Source organism: Euleptes europaea, chromosome 13, assembly GCF_029931775.1.
Source record: "Euleptes europaea isolate rEulEur1 chromosome 13, rEulEur1.hap1, whole genome shotgun sequence".
Taxonomy (NCBI): Eukaryota; Metazoa; Chordata; class Lepidosauria; order Squamata; family Sphaerodactylidae; genus Euleptes; species Euleptes europaea.
The window spans coordinates 61112865-61126762 of record NC_079324.1 but is presented as its reverse complement, the minus strand read 5'-3'; the positions used below and the strand labels follow the sequence as shown (position 1 = coordinate 61126762).

At 48.6% G+C, this 13898-nt stretch overlaps 1 protein-coding gene across 1 annotated transcript in view; it reads left to right on the top strand.

Annotated features, from left to right (window-relative positions):
• The window catches only part of KDM2B (lysine demethylase 2B), a 77721-nt gene that overhangs the window by 41642 nt on the left and 22181 nt on the right, over positions 1 to 13898 (top strand). Inside the window, exons 9-11 of the mRNA XM_056859463.1 lie at positions 5507 to 5633; positions 7700 to 8151; positions 11602 to 11688. Of these exons, the coding sequence (XP_056715441.1) occupies positions 5507 to 5633; positions 7700 to 8151; positions 11602 to 11688 (666 nt within the window). The remainder of the gene's footprint in view (positions 1 to 5506; positions 5634 to 7699; positions 8152 to 11601; positions 11689 to 13898) is intronic.

The following is a 13898-nucleotide window of genomic DNA, read 5'->3' as shown; positions in this document are numbered from 1 at the left end:
TGACCATCACTGGGCCCAGCAACGTCAGCCATACCACCTCAGCCATACTCCTGCTCATCTTCCAATGTAATTTATGCCATCACGTGCCAGCAATGCCCTTCCACCCTCTACACTGGACAAACAGGCCAGTGCCTGGGACAATGATGAAATGGACAGAAGTCTGACATCAGAAACCACAACATTCAGAAACCAGTGGGGGAAACATTTTAACCTTCCAGGACATTCAGTAGTAGTTCTCTTACAAAGAGATTTCAAAGGGAGATTAGAAAGAGGACTGCTGAATTACAACTCATAATGAAGCTCAAGACTATGCATTCTCCTGGACTGAATAGAGATCTGGGATTCCTGTCTCATTACCAATGCTGATTTCTCCACGCCTACTACCCCACTGCATATCACACCTAATGCAATCATTGCCATTGTGTGTCTAATTCACTCAGTGACAAATGGATTCCCCTTCTAGCTGTATCTGAAGAAGTGAGCTGTGACTCATGAAAACTCTCACCCTGCCAGAAATTTTGTTAGTCTTTAAGGTGCTACTGGACTCTTGCTCTTTTCTACTAGACAGACTAACATGGCTACCCTTTGTTTTCTTGCCCTGTTGATTCTCAATTGCTGCAAGAAAGTGTCTTTTCCTGAGCATGCCTCTCTCACTGTTGCTCATTATGCTTTCAAAAGCTTTTGTGCTGCCCTTAATCACTGATAGAGATAGCTCTCTATAGGCCTTTCTCCAGTGGGCCCAATCATAGGAACATAAGAAAAGCCATGCTGGATCAGATCAAGGCCCATCAAATCAGGTCCAGCAGTCTGTTCACACAGTGGCCAACCAGGTGCCTCTAGGAAGCCCACAAACAAGACGGCTGCAGCAGCACCATCCTGCCTGTGTTCCACAGCACCTAATACAATAGGCCTGCTCCTCTGATCCTGGAGAGTAGGTATGTATCATGACTAGTATCAATTTTTACCAGTGTTCATGAATAGCCCTCTCCTCCATGAACATGTCCACTCCCCTCTTAAAGCCCTCCAAGCTGGAAGCCATCACAACATCCTGGGGCAGGGAGTTCCACAATTTAACTCTGCGTTGTGTGAAGAAATACTTCCTTTTATCTGTTTTGAATTTCTCACCCTCCAGCTTCAGCAGATGACCTCGCGTTCTACTATTATGAGAGAGGGAGAAAAGCTTCTCCCTGTCCACTCTCTCCATACCATGCATCATTTTATAGACCTCTATCATGTCTCCCCTGAATTGGCTTCTTTCCAAGCTAAACAGGCCCAAGCGTTTTCACCGCTCCTCATAGGGCGGTTGCTCTAGTCCCCTTGATCATTTTGGTTGCTGGGGAATCCACTGGGGAACTTCTCCTGGGCCAGTCCCTTTGAAATGAATGGGATTGGCGCAGGATCCCAGATTCTTGTGCGTATCCCACCACAAGTCAGTGGGACTTGCACAGACATTCCCAGCCATTGGTCCCGTCACCTTTGATTTACAGAGCAAAGTCAGGTGCCTCCAAAGACGCAGAGCACTTTTCAGTTGGAAGCCGAGTTACAGAGTCCTGGAGGGGATTGGCTGTGGGCTTGGACCCTTGATAGCGAGGCCACTAGGAACTCAAATTGCCTGATTCATGATTTGGTCAGTGGAACCAGGAGCACTGCATGCATTTATTGCCTTGTTTTTCTCATTTGAATTTTTAACATTGGTTTAAACGGCTAAATTTGGTGACGCTCAGAACCTGTCAGCAAAATGTTGAGCAAACAATGTCTTTAATATTCCCCAGGCATGTGGCTGAAAACCTTTTGAAGGCCGAGGGGTGGAAGGCGGCTTCCTGTTTGTAAGTCAAATTCTTTGCAAATTTTGTTTCTGGCAGTGCTCTCTTGGGGACAAAAAATAATTTAAAAAAAAAAGAAAATAATTTGAGTTCCTTTTATTAATATATCTACTTTAGCAAGGCTGGTTTCCCTTGTGTCTGACCATAAGCAAATCTGGCATGTAACTGAAACCCAAGAATTCTCTGACAGGTTTAAAACCCCAGATTTGGATTGCTAGTTGTCAGAGTTACATATACATAACTGGAACTTTTTAATCATTACTTGTAAGGTTTTCATATATCCCCGAAGGGGTAGATTGGCAGTGGTCCTTTGCCCTTTCAAAATGCTTTTTGAGAGACACATAATCAGGTTTCCTTTCCTTTACAAACCAAACAGTGAGCTTGCTTTTCTTTTCTTTTTTAATGGTACCTTGCTTAAAATTAGTAGACCCCCCAGAGGCTGAGCTTCATGGGGCAGAATCTGGCTCATAGGAGTGTAAAAAGAGTTCATCTGAATCAGACCCAAGGCCTGGCTAGTCCCACGTCCTCTGTTCCACATAGGGATGCCAGCCTCCAGATGGGGCCTGGGGAATCCCTGGAATTACAGCTCATCTCCAGACTACAGAGGGGCTGTGGCTCAGTGGTAGAGCATCTGCTTGGCATGCAGAAGGTCCCAGGTTCAATCCCTGGCATCTCCAGTTAGACTAGGCAAGTAAGTGATGTGAAAGACCTCTGCCTGAGACCCTGGAGAGCTGCTGCCAGTCTGAGCAGACAATACTGACTTTGATGGACCAAGGGTCTGATTCAGTATAACTCAGCCTCATGTGTTCATGTGTAGAGAGATCAGTTACCCTGAAGAAAATGGATGTTTTAGAGAGTGGACTTTACAGCATTGTGCCCCACCATGGTCTCTGTCCTCCCCAGGCTCCATCCCTGCTCCTTTGATCCTGGAGAGAATAGGTATGCATCATGACTAGTCTCCACTTTGACTACTAGCCATGGATAGCCCTCTCCTCCATGAACATGTCCACTCCCCTCTTAAAGCCTTCCAAGTCAGCGCCCACCACCACATCCTAGGGCAGGGAGTTCCACAAGTGAACTGTGCTATTGCCCTCCATTCGAAGAGACCTGCTGCCTCCCTCGTTCCCTGGGCGTGGGACTTCATGGCCCACTGGGGTTCCAGGGCAGCAGGACTCCTGTATGAGGGAAGTGGGTTTTGCACCAGTTTCTGCCTTGTCCCGTGAGCTGCCTCTTCACTAGCATCCAGGAAGAGATGGTCATACTGTGATTTTTGCTGGGGGCTTTTAACGGGGTTTGAGTTAGGATTGGGGTTTTAACAAGATTTAAATTAGGATCGGAGTTTTAACGGGGTTTCAGTTAGGATCAGAGTTTTAATAAGACTTGAGTTAGGATTGGGGTTTTAATGGAGTTTGAGTTAGGATCGGGGTCATTGGATGGATTGTTTTTGTTTTATGATTGTGGGGTTTTTTAAATTAAATTAATTTTTTAAATTAAACTGATCATAAGCTGCCTAGCGCCAACTGTTGGGGAATAGAGGGACGGAACTATTGTAAAGAAATTAACTGGTTACAGACTGGGAATTGAGGCTGAGAGATTGACCAGTTTGAGACCACGCAGTGCGTCCACGGCAAAGGTTGGAGGAGCCCGGGCACAAGACAAAACTGGGTTTTAAAATGCTTAATAGAATTAATAGCCTCATCAGTTGGACTCTGAAGATGCAAACATCCTATCTGGAAGTGTTTCATGTACTGAATATTGAATTCCCCAGGTGTACGCCACTTTTCATTTAATAGGCAGTGTCCTTTTCAGCATTCACCCTGCTTTTCCTCTTAACACCCATGAAGATGGTCATAACCATTCCCCTCGTAGACTGGAAGTGGAGGCAGAGAGGTGGCACCTTCCCATGAGCGGGGCTGGGACGTGAATTCACAGTAGTGACTTCTTTTGCTGAAGAAACCTGTGAAACACATTAGTTCCCTGTTTTGGCCTCTGTAGGAATGGAGCTAGAATGAGGAAGAGGCAGTATCTCGACCTCCTTCTTAAAATAGATTTATTTTTAAGGCACCCCCCCCCCACGACTAGCTTATTTTCTACCTAAAACCACTTTAAAAAGGTAAAGGTAGTCCCCTGTGCAAGCACCGGGTCAATACTGATCCGTGATGTCACATCCCGACATTTACCAGGCAGACTTTAGTAGAAAAGAGCAAGAGTCCAGTAGCACCTTAAAGACTAACAAAAACATTTTCTGGCAGGGTATGAGCTTTCGTGAGCCACAGCTCACTTCTTCAGATAGGCAGACTTTGTTTACGGGGTGGTTTGCCACTGCTTCCCCCAGCAAAGCCTACACTTTACCCCCAGCAAGCTGGGTACTCATTTTACCGACCTCAGAAGGATGGAAGGCTGAATCAACCTTGAGCCGGCTACCTGAAACTGACTCCCGTCGGGATCGAACTCAGATTGTGAGCAGAGCTTGGACTGCAGTATTGCAGCTGACCGCTCTGTGCCACGGGGCTCCTCCCAAAACAACCTTCCAAAGGGAAAAATTAACATTTGTTAATATTTCTGCTCTTTAGTGGACTCATGTAGAATCTCTGACCGCTAGAGGCTAGGAATGGCTCCCCTCAGCATCAGTTTTTTCTCCTCGTGGCGGAACTACACAGACTGAGAAACTCAGGGTTGCTGCTGAAAATGGCAGCCCTGCGTCAGCTTGCCTCCCTTCCCTTTTGTCACATGTAGTACCTCAGCATACCCCATGTCCTGCCATCACTGAGGTCTGCTGTTCCCCACCCTCTGTTCCGTGTGATTGTCTTCTTCTGGGGGAGGGCTCAGCGTAATGATGTCGTGACACGGAGTAAGTTGAAATACACGTGAGTGAGCACTCAGGCACCCATTTTCAGCATCAGATTTGTGTTCCACATCAATAAGCAAACATTGTAGTCGACAACAAATGCATCAAGCACACGAATCACAAAACGCATCCCTCATTTAATGGGCCTTTGCCTGGGGGGCGGGGGAATGAAATGTAACGCCTTGGAGCGGTGGAGTCTGATCTGGAGAACTGGGTTTGATTCCCAACTCCTCCACATAAGTGGAGGAGGCTAATTTGTGAACTGGATTTGTTTCCCCACTCCTACACACGAAGCCAGCTGGGTGACCTTGGGCTAGTCACAGCTCTCTCAGCCTCACTTACCTGACAGGGTGTCTGTTGGGAGGGGAAGAGAAGGCGATTGTAAGCCGGTTTGAGTCTCCCTTAAGTGGCAGAGAAAGTCGGCATATAAAAACCAACTCTTCTTCTTCTTCTAATATAAAAACATACACACTTCCTATTTAAGGTGGATTCCCTGGACAGTGAGATACCTAACCACCTCTACTTTTACACCAGGTGGAAGGGAGGGGGCACAGAATCCATTCCACGAATCCCATCCTTCACTTTCATCTGCTCCTTTTACTGCCTCAGGGGGGATGCAAAAATTAGTGAACCACGAAACGAGGCTCTCTGGTGGAAGGCAGGCAGAGCTGCTTGTTTTGCATGCTGGAGGCATCCCCCTCCTCAGCTCCCCTCCCTCCCTTCCCCCTCTTCCCACTCCAGCGAGCGCCACTTGCGCTCTCCCTGAGATGACGATAACGGGCTGCAAAATTCCCTGCCTCCCAGTTGAACCGATGCCTCCCTGTCTCCCTCCCAGGTTCAGGCCAAGTTCCGCTACCCTTTCTACTATGAGATGTGCTGGTATGTCCTGGAGAGGTACGTGTCTTGCGTGACCCAGCGCTCCCACCTCAGCAAAGAGTACCTGAGAGAATCAATGTTAATTGGTGAGTGGGGATTCTCTTGCAGTCGCGTGTGCGGGGGGCGGGTGGGGAGGGGGGGACGGGAAGGGCACTTGGGCTTTCTGGCTCCTGCAAAAACAGGTGTCCCGTTCTCAAGGGGAGACCCACGAAGGCAGTAATGAACAATTTCATCGTTTGCTAGAGGAACAGGTGCCTGGCAGAACCTCGGATGGGTTAATTGAAACACTGGGCAACTTCTGGCATTAAGTTCCTGAAGGTTTTCTGCAGTGAACTTACTTTAATGGTACTGTTCGTATGGCCAGTTCGGCACTGAACAGTGTCACACTGAGATCAAAAATTAAAGAAAAAGAACTATCTAGATAACCCATAAGACAATAAGTATTTTTTTTCATCTTGATTGACTGGGGGGAAACTTGGTAACTGCCAATGTAGTATTTAAAATCCACACCTGATAAAAGAACCCTCAAATTATCCAATTCACAGACAGATTCCCAGATAAAAGGATTTATCCATCTGTCACTAGCTTCGTTCAGCAGGTCGCAGCTATACAAGGAATGCTGAAGTGGCCAGAACCACATGGACATAATCTCTCACAATACGGTACACTATTTAAACAGCCCATTCACTCACCTGATGGAGTGGCATTTCTGTAGTCAACAGAACACAGATGTAGAAATATCTCCTGCAAAGTTTGGTGGTGGTGGTGGAAAGTCCAGTCAAATCACAGCTGGGTTATGGCAAGCCTGCAGGGTTTTCAAGGCAAGAGACGAACGGAGGTGGTATTGCCATTGCCTGTCTCTGCGTAGCAACCCTGGACTTCCTTGGTGTTCTCCCATCCAAGTGTTAACCAGGACTGACCTTGCTTAGCTACTGAGATCTGACAGGATCGGGGTAGCCTCGGCCATCCAGGTCAGGGCCCTGCAAGATTTGTATCCTTCTAAAACAGATGAGAGTTTGTGGGACTGCCTCTGGCATATATTACTGGACTTGGGATGTAATCTATGAAAACATGAAGCTGCTTTATACTTAATCAGACCCTCGGTCCATCAAAGTCCATATTGTCTACTCAAACCGGCAGCGGCTCTCCAGGGTCTCAGACAGAGGTCTTTCACATCACCTACTTGCCTAGTCCCTTTAACTGGAGGTGCCAGAGATTGAACCTGGGACCTTCTGCATGCCAAGCGGATGCTCAACCACTGAGCCACGGCCCATCCCCTGCAAAGCACTGAGCTTTAAGCCCCCAGATTCTAACAGCACACAGAGTGGGATGCAGACCAAAGATGCTCTCAGGCCATACTTGCTGATTCTAGCCACTCTTCAGGTGCAGTGCCCCCCCCCCCATGCGCAGCCTTGGCCAGCTTCCACTATCATCAAGTGATATCCTTTAGTATAGAAGAGCAACAAGGATGATCGGGGGCCTGGAAACCAAGAAGCCCTGTGAAGAAAGGCTGAGGGAGTTGGGAATGTGTCTGTCTGGAGAAGAGGAGGTTGAGGGGGGACATGACTGCTCTCTTGAAGTATTTGAAATGCTGTCACTTAGAGGGCAGAGAGTTGTTCCCTGTTGGCAGCAGAGGATAAGAGTCGCAATAATGGGTTTAAATTGCGGGCAGAAAGGTACCAGCTGGATATTGGGGGGGATTTACAGTAAGAGTTGTTCGACAGTGGAATCAGCTCCCTGGGGAGGTGGTGAGCTCCCCCTCACTGGCAGTCTTTAAGCAGAGGCTGGACAAACACTTGTCAGGGATGCTCCAGGCTGATCCTGCATTGAGCAGAGGGTTGGACTAGATGGCCTGCATCGCCCCTTCCAACTCTATGATTCTATGAGTAACGATAAGCCTTGCCCATTCAGCCAACCTGCATGTACTACCATTAAGGATAGTCTGGAGAACTGCCTGTTTGGATGTTCTCCAGTGCAAAAGAATTCACTGCACATGGGTAAAGTAAGGAGAAGGTGAGGATGAAGAGGTCAGTGGTGGACGTTTCATGTCCAGGGACTTCCCTTTGGTCTTGTACTTGGGCTGTTTATTGCAGGTGTGTCTGAGTTCCCACTCTGGGAAGCTTTTAATCCAGCATCGTCTTGTGTCTTCTAGATGCAACAAGGAAACGCAGCTTAGATAGCTTCTCATCGGATTCTTGGGCAGACATGGATGAAGAACTGTGTGATGCTCGTGCTCGGGAGGAGAAGGACGACAACTCGGATAAACCCCCTAAGCCCTCAGCCGATGGTTCCTCCTCTCCCAACAGCACACATTCGGAAGGGAAGGAGATTCTGGGGAAGAAGCAGAAATCTGCTGCCCCCCAGTACCTTAAAAGAACTTTGTCCAACGAGTCGGACGAGAGTGTAAAGTCGACTCCGTCGGAGTATCCCAAAACGCCCACGGGGTCGCCGGCCACGGAGGTCTCCGCCAAATGGACTCACCTGACAGAGTTTGAACTGAAAGGCTTGAAAGCCCTTGTCGAAAAACTCGAATCCCTCCCGGAGAATAAGAAATGCATCCCAGAAGGCATAGAGGATCCTCAGGCTTTGCTAGAGGACATGAAGGTATGTGGGTGGCTCGCTCTGCTCCCTTTTCTAAGAGGGGACTTCCCCTTTTTGCTCCCTTTGCTCCCATTTTACTTTCACGGCTGTTGCTAAGGCAGCAGTCAAGTCACGTTTAGGGGCAACCAAGGTGGAACAGCAGCAGACCTGGGTGTCAGAATGAGGCCTGCTGCTGAATGTCAGTAAGCCAGCGTTGGAGCCCTATGGGAACACATGAAGCTGCCTTCTACTGAATCAGACCCTTGGTCCGTCAAAGTCAGTATTGTCTGCTCAGACCAGCAGCGGCTCCCCAGGGTCTCAGGCAGAAGTCTTTCACATCACCTACTTGCCTAGTCCCTTTAACTTGCGATGCCGGGGATTGAACCTGGGACCTTCTGCATGTCAAGCAGATTCTCTGTCACTGAGCCACGGCCCCTCTCCATGGCTCTCCAGGGTCTCAGGCAGAGGTCTTTCACATCACCTACTTGCCTAGTCCCTTTAACTGGAGATGCCGGGGATCAAACCTGGGACCTTCTGTATGCCAAGCAGACGCTCTACTACTGAGCCACAGCCCCTCCCCAAGAGGCATATGGGAAGGGGGTGTCATCACATGCACACGAGGTCTCCCATCCAAATACTAACCAGGGCCGAACCTGCTTGGCTTCTGAGATTGGACGAGATCAGGCTAGCCTGGGCCATGCAGGTCAGGGCAAGCTCTCTCCTTAACCATTAATACACTTCAAATGGTCGCCACACTTTCTTGCTTTCTAGCATTTGGGTAGCTGAGATGGTTCCACTGCCCCTGCTGGCAATGTTGTTATTGCCAATAATACTGCCCCTGTCCTATGTAGCTGGGCCAAAGGGCTTGTTAATTGGAGAGGACAGAGGTCTGAATGAGGAGAGAAGAGGGCAAGACTTAGCACAGTTCAATTAGCTGATCTGGGCGACACACACCTAACAGGGGAGTCAGATTTAATGACCGGCCAGCTGCGACGCTGGCACCAAAGGTAAGAAATATGGATCACAACACACACCCTCTGTGGTCTGACGCATGAGGGGCAAGGGAGCCATCTCATGAGCTGTTCGTTGTGCATGGAGGATTTGGCCAGGGGGGCTGAAGGCTCTGTCAAATGAGCAATTTCCCCCACATGCCTGTTACGGTCCTCTCATGGGACTGTACCGTGTTCAGCACTCCCCCTCTTGGGGAGTTCCGCAGGGCCTGTAAGACTGAGCTGTTCCGCCAGGTTGAGGTCTGCTACGGTCTTTCCCTCGGTCGCTGGCCTCCCAAACCCACCCACCCACCCCCTTTTTCTCTGTAGACCATTGTTGTTGTTGTGCATGGGGGGGGGTGCTAGCTGGTTATTTCTGCTGTGGTTTATGCCACAAAGTGTGCCAAAATGAGCTTTTACGGGGCTATTTTTGTGGCGATATTTTTAAATATCTTGTGCGCCGCCCTGAGCCCGGCTTTGCTGAGGAGGGCGAGATATAAATTTAATTAAAAAAATAAAATAAAACATTTGAATTGCACTAGGTGAAATATTGCTACCAGTTGCTGTTCAGCACTTTCAGTTTGATTTAGGAACTCGCAGCGTGCCTGGTATGTGGAGGTTTTGCTTTCCAGCGCTCATCTTGTCAGGAAAATGAACAGCTTCCTGTCAAAGGGATTTCCCCGCTTGCTCAGAAGGGGGAGGGGAGGCGGTTCATGAAGCCAATTCAGCGGTGTCCATCTTGATAGCAGCTGCTTGCCACCTCTAGACAAGGAAGTGTGGATTGGATGGGCAACTGAAGCTCTTCCGCCCCGGTGAAATCCAGCTTTGCCAAATGGAATGGTGCCTCTTGTCTGTTTAATTACCCATGCCCTGTTTCTCCCAGAAGAACATCAATGTCGGTCGCTGCAGACAGGAGTGTGGGGGTGTAATTACAGAGCCTGCTTTTTATGTGAGCACCACTCTCCCTTCTTTTCCTCCCCTTGTTCTGGTCTCGTCTGTTGATAAAGAAAAGACGATTTAAAAGAAGTACAGCCATGGAAAATCTGCATTGAGTGTCCTGAGCCATTTACAGAAGGATTCTCTTCTTTCCCCACTTATCACCCCCAGTAACATACTGGAGTGATTCCAAAAGCCCTCTCTTCCTTTCTCCCCAATATGGACCCAAAGTGTCTTATGTCATTCTCCTCTCCTCCATTTTATCCTCACAACAACCCTGTGAGGCAGGTTAGGCTGAGAGAGTGACTAGTCCAAGGTCGCCCAGGATGGCATAAAGGAGGATCCGAACCTGGGTCTCTGAGATACTAGTCTGACACTCTTAATCACTACACCACGCAAGCTGGGGTCAGTTCCTAGAAAGCATTCCCAATAAGTGTGGGGGAGAACCAGCAGTAGGGCTAAGGGGCCAGGAGAAGCCTGCAGGATCAGGAAAATGAAATGGAAACAGAACAAGGAACAGAGTCCTCAGGCAGCAGGTGGAAGAGCCTGACTGCACAGACCAGGGCCTGGTTTCCCCTGCAGCAGCAGAAGGAGGTGGGCAGAGGTGACTGTATTGCTACAGGCAGGGGGATGGAAAACAGGAGAAAGATTCCAGTGCGCTCCTTGCTGTGCTCATTTTCTATGTGCAGGGATTTTCTTTTGGCACAAGGAAGCGTTCAAAGATAGGACCCCACTAGGTAACCAGTAGTCTGAAGTGATAACAGTCTCTTCTCTTACCTCATTGTGCTGCATGTGTAGATCGGACCAAACTTTTCCAAAGGGTAAGTTATTCAGGAATGGAAATGGAAAAGGGGCCACTCGCGGGGTCTGGTAGGGGTAGGATCAAAGTAAATCTGGAAGGTCTGCGGCTGAAATCATTCTGTTGCTGGAGGTACAGATATCAACTCTCACATACCAAACAGCACAAGAATTTGCCTATAATACAATGGATCACAGTGAGTAGTGAATAGTCCTGGCCCTGGGTTCAGATCCCCACTCGGCCCGGGGCTCGTGACAGCCATTACCATTGTAACTTAGAAAGCAGAAGTTGCTTTCTTAAAAGACTTTAAGCATATTTGCTCCCAATTTTCCTCTGTTGTATAGACCCCATTTTACATGTTTGGCTGGAATATTAAGCCACCCATCTGAATCACTCTAATTAGGTAGCTGCATTTTTCTGAGAACTTTTGTTCCAAATAAAAATATCTGTTCCACAAATTTGAAAGAGCAAGACAGTTTAAAAGGCCCTCATTACATTGTCTGTGGAAACTCCCTAGGTGATCTCTGTTCCTTGCTTGCCAAATGAAAATACCAGGTTGGAGCTTTGCAAAGATTTACAAATTTCATCTCTCTCTTCTTCGTCTCTGGCCCTCCAACGCGTGGCAGAAATGATGTACCTCTTCCCTTTTGCAGGCTAGGCCATCCAGTTAGCATCGCGTTTATGTTTTGCTCTGTGCTGCATCCCGGGCAGGCGCTTCAAACTGATCAACCTGCTTTCCTTTTGAAACAGAACCTCCTGAAAGAACATGCAGACGACGACCAGAACCTCGCCATTTCTGGGGTCCCCGTGGTATCCTGGCCAAAGAAAAACACAAAGGTAGGAAGTCATCCTTCATGGCCATTTCAGTTTGGTTTTTCCCAGTGCCCACAGGCCCTCCCTGGTCGGAGGTGGCCAATCGGCAGTCGCTCTCCCGGGTATATGCCTAAGGCTGGCAGGTGGGCAAAGTCTCCGGGATGTAGCAGAGTTAAAGATGACGGAGGGTGGTACCACTGTAGCAGAAGCCAAGAAGACACAAAGATCCTCTTGAAGGATCACAGCCGCCCTGTGCCCTTCGGTCTTTGGAGAAGGCCCTGCTCTGTTTCCTGTCCTTGACATCCTTGAGCCCTGTAAGGACGGGGAGCCGGCCTTTCCTTAGCGGCAGTCATGCTGCGGAAGTCTTTCCCTACTTGGGCTGTATCAGGCCCCTTTGCCGACATTGTTTAATTACCGAGCAAACTCCTGGCTTTTCCCAGAGGCTTTTCCCACAAGGTAATCTGCATGGTTTTTAGGTAGGGTTGCCAGGTGCCCGGTGGTGGCGGGCAATTCACCCCTCTGCCCGCCGACCAGCTGAGGGTCGGCGGGCAAACGAGCATGCTCCCAGTCTGAGTGGTAAAAGGCCCCTTGCAAAACAGAGTTTGAGTGGTATAAGGCCTGCGGTCCCCTCAGCTCCCGTCAAAGGAGAGGGGGGACCTGGCAGCCCTATTTTTAGGGGCTGCATCATGTTCAGCTTCAGAAATTTTAGCCAACTGTACAACTGCTGTTACAATTTTATTGTATTTCCCCCCCCCATTGTAAGCTATTTTTGAGTTCCTTACAAGAGGCAGAGAACATTGCTTTTTTTTTTTTTTAATGAAGTCACAACTAGGAGAAGCCAAAGTCAAATGATTCTAAGTCGGGAAGGAAGAGCACAGAGGTGTTTCCTGGATTGCAGTAAATTAAAGAGAAACCTGGCTGCTTAGAAGTCTCATGGGAGGGGCTATGGCTCAGTGGCAGAGCATCTGCTTGGCATGCAGCATGTCCCAGGTTCAATCCCCGGCATCTCCAGTTAAAGGGACTAGGTAAGGAGGTGATGTGAAAGACCCCTGCCTGAGACCCTGGAGAACCGCTGCCAGTCTGAATAGGTTCTGAGTCAGTATAAGGCAGCTTCATGTATTCATACGTTCATATGAAAGTGGGGAAACATTTTTGTAGGTAAAATATGAACTGTATCAGAATACCTTCACTGGGATAAGAGGAATCTCTGTTGTACTGTGAAGGGTACAAGCTGCAGGTGGAAACAGGAAGAACCCAGGTTGCTTTTTAGCAACTTCAAGAAGCAGCGGTTTCTACTTGGCATTTTCATTCATGAAGCATCTTTGCAGCATTAAACACTGTCAGCGCCTCCTGGTGGGATCATTCAGGAGTCCTATGGGGTTGCCTTTTAAAGACTGTTCAGAAGCCTCCACTACTTCAGTTACAGAAAGGTTACTTGGCTAGTGTGAAGAGCAAGATTCAAGTCCGGTAGCACCTTAAAGACTAACACTGTTTTCCAGGGCTTTCGAGAGTCAAAGCTGACTTTGTCAGATACTCAGATCTTGCTTTTCTACTGCAGTCCAGCATGGCTGCTTCCAGGCATAGTTCAAATAGCTGATGTCTGAGACCAGGGAACGGAAAGGACCTCCTTCTCTGCAAGGATCTACTGCAGGGCCCTCTCCTCTGTACCCCCCCCCCCCACACACTGAAATAAGGCAGGTGAGCACCAGGGCGCAGTGGCTTGACTGTGGACCCCTCTTAACCACTACACTGTGGGCTGCTTAGCCTGGAAAGAAGGCGGTTCAGGGGAGACATGATAGAGGTCTATAAAATTATGCCTGGTTTGGAGAGAGTGGACAGGGAGAAGCATTTCTCCCTCCCTCATAATACCAGAATGCAGGGGTCATCTGCTGAAGCTGTAGGGTGAGAGATTCAAAACAGATAAAAGGAAGTATTTCTTCACACAACGCATAGTTAAATCGTGGAACTCCCTGCCCCAGGATGTGGTGATGGCTGCCAACTTGGAAGGCTTTAAGAGGGGGGTGGACATGGAGAAGAGAGCTATTCATGGCTACTAGTCAAAATGGATACTAGTCATGATGCATACTTGTTCTCTCCAGGATCAGAGGTGTATGCCAAATATATTAAGTGCTGGGGAACACAGGCAGGACAATGCTGGTGCAGTTGTCTTGTTTGTGGGCTTCCTAGAGGCACCTGGCTGGCCACGGTGTGAACAGACTGCTGGACTTGATGGG